At 42.4% G+C, this 16,583-nt stretch overlaps 1 protein-coding gene across 1 annotated transcript in view; it reads right to left on the reverse strand.

Moving 5' to 3' along the window:
- Nucleotides 1-16,583, reverse strand: part of Pon3 (paraoxonase 3) — a 32,640-nt gene that overhangs the window by 8,977 nt on the left and 7,080 nt on the right. Inside the window, exons 3-5 of the mRNA XM_005363691.2 lie at nt 13,641-13,696; nt 7,880-8,045; nt 1,019-1,145 (exon numbers count right to left, since the gene is read on the reverse strand). Coding sequence (XP_005363748.1) covers nt 1,019-1,145; nt 7,880-8,045; nt 13,641-13,696 — 349 coding nt within the window. The remainder of the gene's footprint in view (nt 1-1,018; nt 1,146-7,879; nt 8,046-13,640; nt 13,697-16,583) is intronic.

Raw genomic sequence — 16,583 nt, forward strand, 5'->3', positions numbered from 1 at the left:
TAGTTCCTTGGGCAGCTGAGGATAGGGAACCTGAAATGACCCTATCCTATAGCAATACTGACGAATATCTTGCATATCACCATAGAACCTTCAGCTGGTGATGGATGGAGATAGAGACAGAGACCCACACTGGAGCACCGGACTGAGCTCCCAAGGTCCCAATGAGGAGCAGATGGAGGGAGAACATGAGCAAAGAAGTCGGGACCACGAGGGGTGCACCCACCCACTGAGACAGTGGAGCTGATCTATTGGGAATCCTTTGTTATTTATGAGCTGAAATGGGCTAGCCACTAAAAATTTTAATTTTCTAAATTCAGTAAGAATGTTGATCATTGCAAATTGAAAACCCAGCATGGAGCCCTGAGGGACCCAGGCTGACATGATGATTATGCCGGGCACAAACAGACTCAGAGACCCCACCTGGCCCGCTGCTTCCACAAGACTCATCTTACTCTTGTTTGTTACTAAATGCTACGTGAAAATTCAGTGTATTTTGACATAACACTTGGTACACAATCAACATTTAATAAAGGTTATTTTTATTATTTTTATTAGTGCCCGCAGGTTGGTTTGTTTGATTTTGTATCAAATTTTTCTTTTAAAACTGGGTCCAAAGAACAAAGCCGCGTGGAGGTTGTTTCTAACACCTTGTGGGTAAGGCTCTGAGAAAGCCACCTACACGGAAAACTGCAAGAGGGAGTTGGGTGTTTAAGGAGAACACAGTATTGAGTTGCTGTGGCAAAGACGGTGAAATTAGAGCTGGGAATCTAATTGAGCATCTTTATAGGATTAAAAGGCTTTCAAAAAGTTGGAAAATAGAGAGATATTCAATACTGAACACAGCAATTTCTAGTGAAGTCTCACCATGGGAAGCTCTAGAAAACTCCGGAGGAAAAACTACTGCAAAATAAAAGTTAATGAATGCCCACTGAGCAAAAAAACAAAAAAACAAACAAACAACGCCCCCAGGCAGTGGAAAGTAAATAGAAGTACAGCACGCAAGGCTTTAATGCCTTACCTCTTGAGAAGTTCGTGTGTTATAGTCTTCAGGTGGATGAGAGAACGCTGTTGTTCTTCGAATTTAAATATTTCCACAGTAGAATCCATGTGAGGATGGTTCACAACATAAAGATACACAGTGTTGTCTAAAGGGGTAGGTGGGTATAATTTCAAAGGAAGATGGAATTTCCAAGTTTACTTTTCTTGCAACCATTAATAGACTTCTTTAAAAACCTGATCATCTCCCAAGGCTTTGGTTTTGTCTTGAGATGGGGTCTTGTTGTGTTACACAGACTTACCTTGAAGTTTTAGGCTCCAGTCCAGAGTGGCTGGGACTATATAGACCTGCACTACTTTTAGGTATCTTGCATGTCCATTAGATGGATCAATAACACCAATGCTAGCTCCTTCTGTTTTTGAAGAAACTGAAACTCAAACTGGGGGGTAACCCACTGATTTTTACCAACACCAAGGAACAGAGCAGACATGAGTGTTTGTGCAATGGTCTCCGGCCTCACCAGTAGAGCCTCTCCTTACAGCATTACAATGGGAGGTGAACACCTATAATTTCCCCGGATGACCTTCCAATACATGACTGAAAGCAAGCTAATCTCTACTGAGAATGTTTAGGACAGGTCACAAATATTGACATTTCAACAGAAGTTCAGGAAACCACAGGGTACATGATTGTGTTAAAGCAAACATAATTGTTCTACAGTTACACAATGAACTTCTAGCACTAGTCAAATGCCTGAGGTTCAGTAGCAACTTAGTGGACATGAAAAGTCAATATGCCAAAGGAAACAAACCAGCTAATTCTGCATATCACCGGCCTCAAAAATGTCCCCGCCTTGCTGTTTTCCCTCTGGGATGTCAAATGCTGTGAGACTTACAGTAGTGGCCATATTTACTGACTTATTACAAGGCATGGGTCCGAGTTTTTGAGGGACTGGCCCCATCCTCTAGCTGTGAAACTTGTTCTATGTTTGTCCCTTTTCCTTTCCTTCTTGTAGACACCAAACATGTAATGGGGCAAGTCTGAGTCCTCACATGCAAACTCTACACTCAGAACCCCTGAGCACACTGGACTGATCTGTGCAAAATATGGAGAGCTGCTTCCCCACAGGGAAATCTCTCCTTTGTTCTGATCTTACTGTGTTATAGGGTCCAACCGTTGGCGACAGAACATGGGTTGGGTTTCAGGTCCTAAGCAGACACTTTTGAGAGATGGAGTGTCGTAATCATTCACTCTGCCCTGACTTTACCCATCCTTATGCTTCTACTGGATCTTCCTTCCATAGATAATTGTGTTTTAAACTCCTCACTCTATCCTGACTGTTTTTTTGTGTAATGTTTTGGTCTGGTGAATTAGTCCCTTAATTAAGAGAGGTGAATAAATGAATAAAATGGGCTGTCAATCTTACTACATTCAAACTCTGGAAGTCCACATGTAAGTCCGGCAGTTAATCCACAAATCAATCCCATCTTAGAATACCAGCTGCTGATAACTCTAACATCCTCTGCAGCACAGTGTCAGGCAAAGAAGGTTTGATGTGGGGGATTAAGTGCAATGGGGTTCCCTAGTTTTTACCCCGTAAAAGACACAAGGTAAGTAAAACCACCTGGCTTCTCACTCTGAAGCAGCCATTTGCTCAGCCAAGCCAACGCTGGGCTGCGTTTCTCTGCACTCCAGCTTCTCTGTGGAGAAGTTTTAAGAAGTATTAAGTCGAGTGTTTAAAAGCTGCCCGCCCCACAAAATCCATATTCACGTGTCACTGAACACCTGCTTGCTCGGTTCCTAGGCTGTCTCAGTCACTGTTCTTGACCCTCAGGTTCCAGTAATAAATGTGTGACATACACTTTTATGGCGAACATACCCAGAGAAGACAAATAAGGAAAACCTAGTGAGTAAAGCAGAAACAAAGAACGCTAGAGAAGGAAGACACCTCTCTATACAATGGCATCTGCACGCTCAAGGGACTCACACATGCAGCAAATTTAAATTAGTTTGGTATTAAGGGCTATGAACAAGCAAAATGTTTCAGAGATTGCTTTTTTCAGAGTGGATAATGTGTGACTTGTTTGGGGGAAGTTTCTGGAGATACGAGTCATATGTCATTAAAATTGGCCATGTAAAATTCAGGGAGCTTCAGTGTATTCAGAAAGTTGTGCATTAATAACCACTGCCTAATTCCAGAATATTTGCACGAGCCCCAAAGCAATCCCTCGTTGTTTAGCTGTTTCTCTCCATTTCCCCCTTTTCCCAGCCTCTGTCCACTACTGGTCTCCGTTTTGTCCGTATAATTTTGCCTACTGGATCTTTCATGTAAATGGAATTAATCAATTAGTGACTTTTAGTGACTGAATTCTTCCATGGAGCATAGCATTTCCAGGTACATCTGTGTCGTAGCACCTACCCCCCAACTCATTCTTTCTATTGTCATATGGTGCTCTACTGGAGAAATCATGTGGCCTGTTCATGAGCTAGTGGGCATGTGGGTGCTAGGAGGATTGCTGCTATGACATTTGTGTAGTCACATTTGTGTGGAAGTGTTTCCAGTTCTGTTGCTCATACGCCACAGAGTGAAGCTGCCATGTCACGTGATAACATCACACTTGGAACTGACATTTGCCAAGGAAGTTGCATCGTTTCAAAATGGGGCCCAATTTCTCAGCATCTTGGCTTGTACTGTATGTGTGTGTGTGTGTTGCATGTGTGTGCATGTGTGCAGCTCTTTAAGAGGTCCTGCCGTGAAACACTTAAATGATGTTGATGAACAGCTGACCGCATGCTTTTCAGTTTTCAGCCATACCAGGCAAAAAAGCTGTGCCGTTTTAAAATGCCAGCTTTCTGGGCTGTCCTGCCAAGGCAAACTTTAACTCTTTCAGACAGGCAGTCTGACTACAGAGCATTTGAATGTGGTCTGTGAACAGAATGCTGCAGCTTGCTTGCTGGCAGGGACCTTGAGACACCATAGAGTTGTGGCATAAAGCGTGGCTTCCTGGGCTGTCCCGCTGGTACAAACACCAGCTATTAAGCATTTAAATGGCATTTGTGGGCCTGGATGTTTGTGTGTCCACTTAGGGACAGGAACAAAGTATCTGAGAGTATGCCTGTAGCTCAGCTCTTCCTGCCTGGACAGACTTAGGCAGGTGGGAGAGCATGGTGGATTCCTGCCACCTACACAGAGATGTTTCCAGGCCACACAGTGCTCTGCATGGCAGATTTGTCTGTAACTCAGAAAGAGTTTATGTGCCTCACACTCAGTCTCAGAGTTAAAGTGCTGAGTGTGGCTCCTACCTGGTGTCCCCAGAGCTAGCAGAAATGGTACGTTCACCATTTTGAAACTAGAGAGAGGTGGAGCCAACATCCAGAGCAGCTCCTCCATGCTAGCGGTGCAGTACACATGGCTCAGAGGCACAAGTGGCTCCGCCATGTTGGACTGGGTGGGGCAGGCGGACAATACCTGTATTTGACCTGGGATTGTCGCAGCTTAGATTCCTAAGAGTTTAGCATTTTAAAAGCTCTTCAAGACAGTAGAGAATTAAAGATAATGCAATAGGACAGATTCAGACATAAAAGACCTCTAAATGGGTCATAGTGTTAGATAGACATATGTAGGCTTGTGAGAGAGAAGAAAAAGAGTATTAAAAAGGCATAAAGTAAAGTCTCTTTAAAGAGACAGGGTGCAGATAGGTATAGATTAAAAGAAATAAAGAAAAATGAGCCACATAAAAATGGAAAATTCACAGAGAATCTGGATTATGTGTATTATTGTATTTTCTTTGAGCTTTTTGACTGTAAAGGAGCTAAGTACAGAGGCACATCTCATAGCGTGGACTGCTAAGATAAAGCAGGACATATATTACAAAGGTATCTTGACTTCAAAATTTGGGTCTAAGGATATGATGCTTTGGAAAAGAGGTTCTTCTTTTGTTTTCACAGAAGATGAGACTCTGTGGATTGCTTCTAGACCAATATGGTATGATAGACCATGCCCTCCTGAAAGGTTGCTGTAAATACTCTCAAAAACTTACTTTGCTCAACTGCCAACTGAGATGAACCTAGCAAACAGGATATACCATGAAAGACCTAATTAACAGTGCCCCCATAGAGCACGAAGCAGTTTGGAGAGAAAAAAACTGTGCCCATATTCCCAAATATTGTTTATAATTTTTTTACATTTAAAGGGGGATAGGATATAAAAATGAATAATTTACATTAGTATGAATTTTGCTTTGTTGATATAAATTTAAGGTCAATTATGTTATATGTATATGTATTTCTGATCTTGACTAAGGTATTGTGATTGTGTAAATCATTTAAAAATGTAATGTATAATTAGGATATATAGGTTGTTAATGGATAATCATCAATAATAGTCAAGCTTGTAGTCATGTTAATTAGATTTTCTAGATGTGCATAGATATATTTCAGATGGATAGGCATTCTTATATCTTTCAAAGACTATAGAATATGGCATTTAAAATGTTTTAATAACTTAGGGCTTTTTATGACAATGAGACACATCTGCTCCTGGCAGCACCAAGCTACTTCCTGAGGAAGATGGGTTCCTTATGGAGTTTGATAGTCATTTGGGCAAGAAACTGCTCTTGCCTGGACTGTTGCATAAACTGCACATGAAGAACCCACAGAGAGAGGACTGCAGAACTTCCCTAAAGGTGAGATGATCCTTTGGGGTTCCTGATTCATGAAAGAGTCTGCAAGACATTCTACAGGATACAAAAGAAAGTGACTGAACTGTCTTTGAATTTTCCTGCTTCATGAAAATGTCTGCTGGATACTATGGGCCTATAGCCTGAAGATGGATGCCCCAACGGTACAGAAGAACTTTGGGTGACTGTCCAGGAAGAGAGATGTCTCTGTCATTTCTAGAGTTTTGGAAGTTGCTTACTTCTTGTTTACTTAGGTAATACTATATCCTTCTGGAGTCTTTGATAGAGTTGAAAAATGGATAGTCATAGTTATAGTTTTCCATTGTTATGATAAATGATAAAATAGATATAAATATTGTAACTGTAATTCTTGCCTGATAACTGCTTTGTTGTATGTAATTTTACTTTTACTATGTTAAAGTTAAAGCCTTTCTTTTTTGTTTAAACAGAAAAGGGGGCAATGGTATAGGAGGTCCTTTGATATTAGTGTTGCTTTCATTGGTTGACTAAAGAAAACTGCCTTGGCCTTTTGATAGGGCAGAAACTTAGGTAGGAGGGGAAAGGAGAACTGAATGCTGGGAGAAAGGAAGCAGGGAGAGAGCCGCCATGGAGCCTGCTGCCAGGTCAGACATGCTGAATCTTTCCTGGTAAGCCACGACCTCATAGTTCTACACAGATTATTAGAAATGGGTTGAATCAAGATGTAAGAATTAGCCAAGAAGAGGCTAGATACAATAGGCCAGGCAATAATTTAATTAATATAATTTCTGTGTTGTTATTTTGGGGGCTAAGTTAGCTGGGTGGTGGGACACAGCCCGCCACTTGTCCTACAACACAGGTGAGTGTGTGTGCATGTGTATGCTCATGCATGTGCATGTGTGTGTGCATATATGTGGGCTGTTTGCACATGAGTAGATATCAAGTCTAAAACAGGACACTGGGTGTCTTCCTCTGTTGCTCCCTGCCATATTGCTTTGAGACAGGGTCTCTGACTGAACTGGAAGCTCACTATTTTGGCTACAACAGTTGGCTGGTGAACTCTGAGGACCCACCGGTCTCCTCTCTCAATACTGAGGTTTCAGAAATAAACAACCATACTTGGTTTTTTAGGTAGGTGCTGAGGATTCAAACTAGGGTGTCTTTTCTTGAAGACCAAGTGCTGTTACCCACTGACCTATGTACCCAGCCTCTTGTCTCTTTTATTATTGTCATCCTTGTGGATAGAAGAAGTGACTTATTTTGAGTTTATTTGCATTTCTCAAAAGGCTGAAAATGTCAAACACCTCTTAACTTCTTAATGAGCATTTGTAGACTTTCCTAGTCTATTTGTCTATTCAGATACCTGCCCATGTTTAAATTGGGCTATTTGAAGTTGTGTGTGAATAATTTTATATCAACTTGCCACAAGTTAGATTCATTGAAAATGAAGGCACTTCAATTGAGAAAATGCCCCATAAGTTCCAGCTATAACACATTTTCTTAATTAGTAATTTATGTGGAAGTCCCTTGTGAGTGGTACCAAACACAGGCTGATGGTCCTAGGTTCTACAGGAAAGCAGACTGATCACGCTATGATGAGCAGGACAGTGAGTAGCATTCCTCTATGGCCTCAGCATCAGCTCCTACATCCTGGTTCCTACACTGAGTTCTTTCTCTAGTGATGAACAGTGATATGGAATTGTAAGTCAAATACTTTCCTCCTTAGCTTGCCTTGGTCATGGTGTCTCCTCACAGTAAAATATATACATATATATTATGCTCTCTTAACCACACATATTATGTTGCAGATATTATCTGTCATTCCTTAGGTTTTTTTTTTCACTTTCTTTGCAATATTTTTAGGTACAAAATTATGGTTTCAGTTTTCACGAATGACATATATCTATGCTTACCCTTATACTATGATTTTGAGTGTTATATTACTATTTTCAAAAGTTTGTATATTGATTTCTCCTAACAGTATTCAAGCAGGTTATGTTAGTCAAATAAGAAAAAGAGTGACTTCCTCCAATCTCTCCTATCCACTCTTTTTCAGAAAAAAAAAATGTTTTAAAATGCTTTTTGTGTATATTAAGATTTCTGCAAAGATTGTGCACATTTCTTTGGTGGACTAGCACCTGCTCTCTACCCGTAACTCCGATGCTGAGAAGGGATCTATGGCATCTGTCCCTCCACCCCCCCATTCTTTGTCACTTGGTTTTACCTTTGTCAACGAAGGTACTGATCCCATGCGGGTTCAGTGATTCTTTGTCAAATCCATCACTGATTTTCAGTGCTTGTGCCTTTGGGTTTTGTTCATTCAAATCCATCAGAAAAATTCTTCCTGGTTTGTCTGGTGCAAAATTTGGCATGCCTGGATATTTTAATCCCTTTAGAAACAGAGAGTCAGTCTACACTGATATGCATATTTAAAGAGTCAGTTTACACACACACACACACACACACACACACACACACACACACACACACACATTTAAACGAAACAGTCTACACACACACTCTTATTTAAATGACATTTTCATAGGGAAGTCAGAATCTCAAAGCCAAACAAAAATGTTCCAGGTTCTGCACTTCATTTCGATTTTGAGGATTTTTCACTCTGTCAGCTGTAGCCATTATCTGATCTGGGGGAAGGGGGTCAGCAATGTCATTCCAACCTTGGCTATGAATACAGGAAGAGTCATATTTGAGATAACGAACCATTTTCAGTTTAGGAAGAGTTAAACCACAGATTACAATGCCAGGGACCAAGCTGTGTTACTTTTTCAGAGTCCTTTGGTCTGCCTAGGTCTTGGGGTACTCATCTATAAAATGAAACAACTGAATCTTTGATGGCTAAGATCTTTCCAATCTTGATATCTGAAATTTTTCTTTCCCGAAGCACAAGGTGTGTGGCTTAATTCTATTGTTCTTTTCTCTCCACTATTTATACTATGTAGTCATAAATGACACCAGCCACAATTCAGTGCAGGGTGCTAGCATCATAATGATTTCTGATTTATTTTGTTCCTATAGGAATTCTGAAAATTCTAACTTGAATATTTACTCCAATGAGTACACAAAGTTTATTCTAATACTTTGGACAGTGACCCTTTAGACCAACCGGACTAAGTATTTATCACCAACAATAGACACCCACAAGGTACCGAACCTTTAACATACCCCAGTTCCTTGTGTCAAACCTTGAGGTTGGTTTAGTCTATACCAAGAATTAAACAGTTATTTCATGATCACATATCTCCCCATCACTCTGATTTCACTCAAAATAGACCACCTTCTTTCTTCCCCCTCAATTGCTAATCTAAATATTCTCCTTTCTAATCCACAGTCTCTCTCTGTTTCTCTTTCTGCTCTTACCCTTGCAAATACATGTACTTACTTATTGGTCCTTCCCTTGCCCTCTCACTTTGGAGCAGGTGGGAATCTCTGCATGTCCCCATGCATATCTTCAAGTGTTTTGAAAAGATTTAGTCATTCTTATTTTATGTATATGCATGTTTGAGTATATGCATGTATGTGTTCCACATGTGAGCCAGGTGCCCTTGGCAGTCGTGGGATACCATGAAACTAAAGTTTTTAGATAGATGTGAACTGCCATGCTGGTGTAAAAGCATTAAGTGATCTTAACTGTTTAGCTGTCACTTCATCCTCCAAGTTTTTCTTAGAATCCTCCTTGTCATCCAAGGCTTGAACCTCAGTATTGTTGGAAGGAGGTCTCTGAAGCCATCCGAGCAGTGCTCTCCGTTCCTGAAAGACCATTCTTCACCGTGCCCGAAGGAAGGATAGGCGGGGCCTTTCTCTCAGATTCTGTTTCTGGGCCAGATTCTGTCCACACCAAGTAAAGAACCTCTCTAATAAAGCCACATCACTTGCTTCTATGGTGGGTCCTCTCCCTGCTCTTTCTTATACTGGCCCAGTTCTTAAGAAAGAGGACACACCTTCAGCCACAAATGGGACAGCTATGTCACAGTATCAAGCCAGTCAACATTCTAGCAGGGAGCATGGAGGAGCTTGTGAGAAGCTATTGACACTCGGTGGCTGATGGGAGATGAAAAGTCAACTTCCTTTAGGACTCTGGCCTCTGGTGGGTCAACCAAGCTCCAGTGAGCATATGGGCATCACACACTGAAGTCTGTGTGCTACTGAAAAGAGGGAGAGGTGGAAAGTTGGGAAAAGGTGTGGATCTGGGTACCATGCATAGATCTGGGAAGAATTAGGGAGAAGAGTGGAAATGAATCTGATCAAAATAAATAGTTGGAAATCCTCAAAATACTATAATAAAGACTCTAGTGAAACACCGCCACTTATGCTATGCCTATGACGAGAAGAGGAAGACATCCGTAGCCACTTTGAAGGCTGTGCAACCCAGCTTCACCTGCAGTCCACATTGTCACTCTGATTTCTATTTCACTCTCACAGACAACCCGCTCTGTTTTCCACATACGTATCCCCAATGCATTTCATCGCATGAAGTCCACAGCCCATTCGGCGTCACTCTGAGTGGTGGTTGAGCGCACACTTCTCTGGAAGGACTATAGCAATTCATGTCAGCTGCCTCTGACTCCTTTCTGTGAATGGCCGTCAGCAATTCTGCCCCATTTCTTGAGGAAGAGACACCCTCCTGCTCTTCTGTCAGGTCTTTCATTTCTTTCCTGAGCCCCTACTCTGTAGGACACCACCCCCTCTTCCTTTATTCCTTATTTTTCATTAGTGACTTAATCTGTGGCCTGGAATTGTGTTCCCGTTTCTCATTCCTGGAGACAAATCTTTCCCTAACTTTCTTCAACTATGCATTTATCTCCTTGTTTCCTCTGAGGTTTCTCAGAAAGATCACGCAACCTCATCACCCACTTTCCTTTCACTGGAATGAACATTCTACCTCCTGTATTATGGAGAAGCTAATCTCCAGGTGATGCAGAAGTCTCCAAGTGTCTTCCTTGACTGCACTTCCTCTTTCTCCGTCTGCAGCACTGGGGACCTGGACACTACAGAATGCCTCCTTCCTTCATGACCAAAAGTCAGAAGCAGAGTTCTGAAATAGAAATTCTGTCTCGATTTCTGCCTCTTAGACTCATCTTCCCTCTGTTCTCATAACCCTTCCTCCACTGTGTTCTCTCCTCATAGTTTCGTTCATAAAGCTTCAGTTATTTCGTGTCCCTCAGTGATTTTGACGTATGTTTGCCCACAGCCTGTCCCTCGTGCTGTAGCTTACCCCCCACCTCCACCCTCCACCCCCACCCCGACTCCCTTCTAAGGTCCGCTTTCAAGCAACTTGTTAAAAAGCAAAGTGAAAGTCATCCCTGCAGCCCCTCCCTCTCCGGACGTCTGTTCTTCTCAGCTAAGAATGTCACTGTTCTGTGACACCATAGAATTCACTTCTCAGCTGTGCTCTCTACAGCTAATCTATCAGTAAGTTCTTCGGCTCAGAGACTGGCAACACAAAAGAGGAAATGTTAAGGACATCTAGCCATACGGCTGCTATTCATGTACAGCCTTCTTCTGCAACACCATAAATATAAAAATGATCTCTACAAGTACCTTAATATCATGGGAACATAGGAGGATACTATAGTCTAAACAAAGAGACTAGGATGAAAAAATATTTGATAGAAACAGGAGGAAGGCACTGCACATAATGGAATAAGAGTGTTAAGGAAACACTCTCAGAGGAGGTTGAGGGTTAGTTTCATGACGTTCTGTTGGTTAGAATTGGTGGCAGCAATCCTGCTGTATGCCAGTAAGAGCACACAATTCCACTCCTACTACATATCACTGAAAATAACGACAGTCACCCTGAGGTGTCGGCTTCTGATTTCCCAGAATGTACTGAAGGTATTTGTGGACATTCACTGAAACCTTCCTTTTTCATTATTCATCATCAGACCTCATATGTCTAGTATTTTGCTGGGTGCCTGGGGGACTGGGACAATTGTCTGTATTCTGTTGATTATATTTTAAATAAACGCTGATTGGTCAGTAGCCAAGCAGGAAGTAGAGGCGGGACAACCAGACAGGAAGTAGAGGTGGGTCAATGAGAACAGGAGAATTCTGGGAAGAAGGAAGCCCATTCCTCAGCAGTCCTGTCCCATCCACAGAAGAAGCAAGCTGTGACTGCCTCACTGAATAAGGTACTGAGCCACATGGCTAGCATAAACAAGAATAATGGGTTAATATAAGTTATAAGAGTTAGTAAGAAGCCTGAGCTAATGGACCAATCAGTTTATAACTAATGTAGACCTCTGTGTGATTTCTATGGGACTTAACGACTGTGGTAACTGGGCAGGACAGAAAACCCCAATAACAGGGTATTAACAAACACATCCAAGTCCCATCTTCAAGGAACTTAAAGTCACATGCTGTCACAAGAACATATCAGGATAATGTGGTCCATCCACATCCAACAGCAGAACCAGAGAAGGCTTGCTGAGGAAGCCACATACCTCCACAGAGGTTTACTGAGAAACAGAAGTTAACTGGCAAAGTGGGAGGATGGGAGCAATCCTTGTCACTTTAGAAAGGCTAAGAGTATGTATCTGCATAGAATAACTCTGAATCTGAACATCTGTACAGCTCTTGCTCAACAGAAAGGGAGCATTCTCATCCCAAACAGTGCATGAGAGATGGCAGCACCCTTCTCTTTGCATCGCTCTGCAAATCAGCAACTCATGCTTGAAGCTTAGGATTTAAGCTCTTTGCTCTTTTTCCTCTTCCTGCATTCAATATCTTGTTCTCCTGGGTCTCTCCCATGACCTTCTTGCCTCTCTTGACAATGTTCAGATTCAGAGTTCCTGCATACGGCAGGAACAAACATTTCCTAACAACAAACACAGCTCCTAACTCTATGATAATCGCTTTTGCAGGTCTGTCCAGCATAGCCCTGAAAATCAAACTTGACAGTAGAAAACTGAGGCCAATAAAAAAGAGCCTTTCCAGACAGTTTTATCTTTGAGTTTGGAGGAAAAGTGAAGAAACAGAATCCTGCCTCCCACCATCTAAAATTGACTGTGCCCTTCTCTGTAGTTTATCTGCCTACTTAAGAATCTGGAAACTTGGGCCATGCTTCCCTACGATGCCTTACTTCGAGCCAAAAGTATTTAAATTTAGAATTTATGTAAGTTAGTGGTTTGGGGAAAATTGAATGTTTCCATATGCAATTCTAGACACAGAAATTGATTCACACTAAAAGTGTGGTAAATCCAATTTTTCAAAATATTGGAACCAAACTGTGGACTTAGTTAGGAAGTAGAGTTTATGACTGACATGCACACATCCCTGGCTTCAATCTCTTATAAACCCATATGAACAACACCAGCAAGCAAAACCTCAGACCCTATTCCAATGTGCTATTGGCTTGGTAGATCCAGGACAATCTTCAACATCTAATAAACACACTGTTCTTTTATTTACTGATTTTTTTTCCCCATCCCCTAGCATAACTTCCTGGTCATTTAACATTTGTCAAAGTGGTATTGAGAACAAAATACACTTTCTTCTCTACTCATGGAAACTGATTGAAGGAATAGCTGGGAGTCCAAGTATTGATGTTAAACTCTTTAACTTATAGCACTCCATACATAAGCAAGCATGACAAGAACACTGGTTAATGCAAAGATGACTATCAGACACTGAGGTACCACCCAATAAGGCAGTGATGGAACTGAGAAGCAACTAGACAGAACTGAAGACCAGCCTGAGAATCAAACAGACATCAATGCGCTTTTCCAGAGACCGTAGGCAAGCATGCAGCTGCACACAGGAAGCTACCACAGGGGGCAGCCAGAGTCAGGTGTGCCTGCGGTGTTCTAATTAGCCTTCCAGATTGCACTTTGGCTTTTGTAGCTGACTGTTCTACCCAGAGGTGGGATGAACATGTAGGGGTCCATCTGGCATCTCAAGCTGGAAACTTTAATGCCCTGTCTATGCTGCTATTGATGTGAGCATCAGACTGGTTGGCAAATACTCACAGTTGAGATAAAAGCCAGTCCACTAGGAAGTATATCAATATCTTCAGAGCCATTCTCTGCAAAAACACAAAACAGAAAATAATCACAAAAATGCATATGTGGAGCCTTCAAAGAAAAAGTTCAATGGCCTAAACTTTTGAGTAATTTTCAAAAGCGCATTGATGGTTTCACCCATTTACTTGGGAAACTACTGTAATGTTCAGGAATCCCACTGATGGAGCTGCTGTTGTAATAGAACAATGGCAATGGGTTTTTGATCCTACTGCACATACTGGCTTTGGGGGAGCCTAGGCAGTTTGGATGCTCAACTTACTAAACCTGGATGGAGGTGGGCGGTCCTTGGACTTCCCACAGGTCAGGGAACCCTGATTGCTCTTCAAGCTGGTGAGGGAGAGGGACTTGACCGGGGGAGGGGGAGGGAAATGGGAGGCGGTGGCGGGGAGGAGGCAGAAATCCTTAATTAAATAAATAAATTTTAAAAAAGAACCCCTGAGTCCATCTCCACGAGCATTAAACTCCTCTTTACAATTCCATTTTTTCTGAAGGAAAGTGTAAAACAAACTACCCTATAAAATGAAATTCATGTCCTAGGTTGATTCTTTAAGTTACAACTTGCAGGAGGTGTCCTGAGAAAGTCTTGTGCTGTTTCCTATAAAAGGCTGCTCCTCACATACAGAATAAGAGAATTCAGGTATCACGGAAAAGCTTCCAGAGAAGTCTCCCTACCATGTCCCCCATTCTACAGCCTGTCAGATTGAAGCATACACAACCACAATGAGAAATTAGCCAACAGGTGATCTGTGTGATAATGGTCCTTCTTGGGACAGGTTGTGGCAGGAGATTTATTAGCAGGAGTTGGGTAAGTTCACTTCCTCCTTCGGAGCCTTGAGCATTTTCTGTGGAAAGGAGTGTGCAATGTGTGAGTGGGATGGAGGGGAGGATGGGTTCTAACAGAGAAAAGACCTCATAAGACTTGGGGGCGGGGCTGATTCTGGATGTGATGACTGCCTGATACAGCTAACTGTATTCTGCAGAATCGGAGTTCAGTCAAATGCTCCTGTGAAGATGAGACAGTCACACTATTTCATTGTATTCTCTCCCCTTGAGCCTGAGGGAACTCAAAAGCTGTCCTGACAAATGGAATGGGATGAGTGTAATGCCATGTAACTTCCAAGGCTAAATGTGAGCCCTAGATGCCCTGGTGCAATCTCTCCCTCCTCTTCGTCCTTATGTTCCTTCTTCCTTTCTCTTCCTCCCTCTCTTTCTTCTATCCCATCTAGCCCCCACCCCCTCTCTCCAGGATGTACCTTGCATGCCCTAAAGTGAAACATAAAAGTCTGGTTTTTTCATAACCACAGAGCAATGTATGTAGAGAACAGAAAGATGGGGAGAAAAGCCAGAGGATCCCAGGTGCCTCGTTACCAACTTTGAGTCACCTTTGCTAATGCAAATGGAACAATTGGACTTTCTTCACGAAGCCCTGCCAATATCATAAGAAAAATAGCTAGGATTTTCTAGGTTTGTTTTGAGACAGGGTCTCCCTACGTAGTCCAGGATGGTCTTGACCACATGATCCTCCTGCCTCAGCCTCCCAAGCTCTAGAATTACAGCTATGTGTTACTATGTCCAGCCTTGTTGTTCAAACTCACTAAGTGTGGGGTGGTCTGTTATGCAGCCACACTAATTGGAACACACAGGAAATAGGTACCTGGGGAAACGGATTACTAGGTTGTCACTAGGCAACTGGGAGAGAGTATGGGTGGATGAGGACAAGAAAATGAGAATAAAGCTGAAGAAAAAGTAAATTTGAACCGATAGGATGGTGAGCAGCAAGTGCTGACAACCAGAGACGGGAGAAACTACCCCCAACTGGTAAAACTATCCAGAGCTTCCCATTTCCTAAGCATTTGGGTTGGTCAAGATTTGATGTGGGAGTGTCATATATCAATCTGTTGATTTCATTGGTTAAGCAATAAAGAAACCACTTGGCCCTGATAGCTTAGAACATAGGTGGGTGGAGTAAACAGAACAGAATGCTGGGAGAAAGAGGGAGTGAGGTAAGACGCTTTAGACAGATGCCATGCAGCTCTCTCCTGGGCAAAGGCGATGCAGCCAGCCACCAGGTCAGACATGTTAAATCTTTCCTGGTAAGCGCACCTCGTGGTGCTACATATATTATTAGAAATGGGTTAAGAGGCTGAAACTAATGGGCCAAGCAGTGTTTAAATGAATACAATTTGTGTGTTGTTATTTCGGGGCATAAGCTAGCCAGGCGGCCGGGGTGCTGGGGACGCAGCCCCGCCGCTCCTATTACTACAAAGATTTACCCATCTCTGGTGCCCAGATGGCTTGAAAAACTTGATGCTCTTTCCATATGGAGTGAAATGCACACTGGGAAAACCCGCACATCGAATAAAGCAATTTTCAACACCACAGGCTGGCTACTTCTCTGAGGACTCTTCCATCTCTCTGCTTGGTCCTTCGTGGTTTCCTGTTGCCTTTATCTCTTGCCCTGTTCTGAATAGAGAATAAGGTCTGTCTGCCCTTGCCTGTTTCTCCAGGCACAGCAAGCAACAGCCTAGTCTTGTGGTCTCAGGAGCCACCGCCGTGCTCTTGATTCTCTAATCTGCATAAGTCATTCTTGCAAGTTCAGACTTCTGCCGTCACCTGATGCTAAACATTCCACTGGTTCCTCATGCACAACAGGTTCCAAACAGAGCTAGAAGTTTCTTCCCTTCATATTTTCCATCTTTCAATGACAATGAATGGTGTCTATCCTCAGGTACCCAGAGCAGGGAACTTGGAGCTATCTTTACCACCTCCTTTCTCTTTCATCCCCCAGACATCACTTGTTTGTCATGTATGTACCCTTGTTTGTCATGTATGTACTCTTGTTTGTAGTGTATGTACTCTTGTTTGTCATGTATGTACCCTTGTTTGTCA

Source organism: Microtus ochrogaster, linkage group LG10, assembly GCF_000317375.1.
Source record: "Microtus ochrogaster isolate Prairie Vole_2 linkage group LG10, MicOch1.0, whole genome shotgun sequence".
NCBI lineage: Eukaryota > Metazoa > Chordata > Mammalia > Rodentia > Cricetidae > Microtus > Microtus ochrogaster.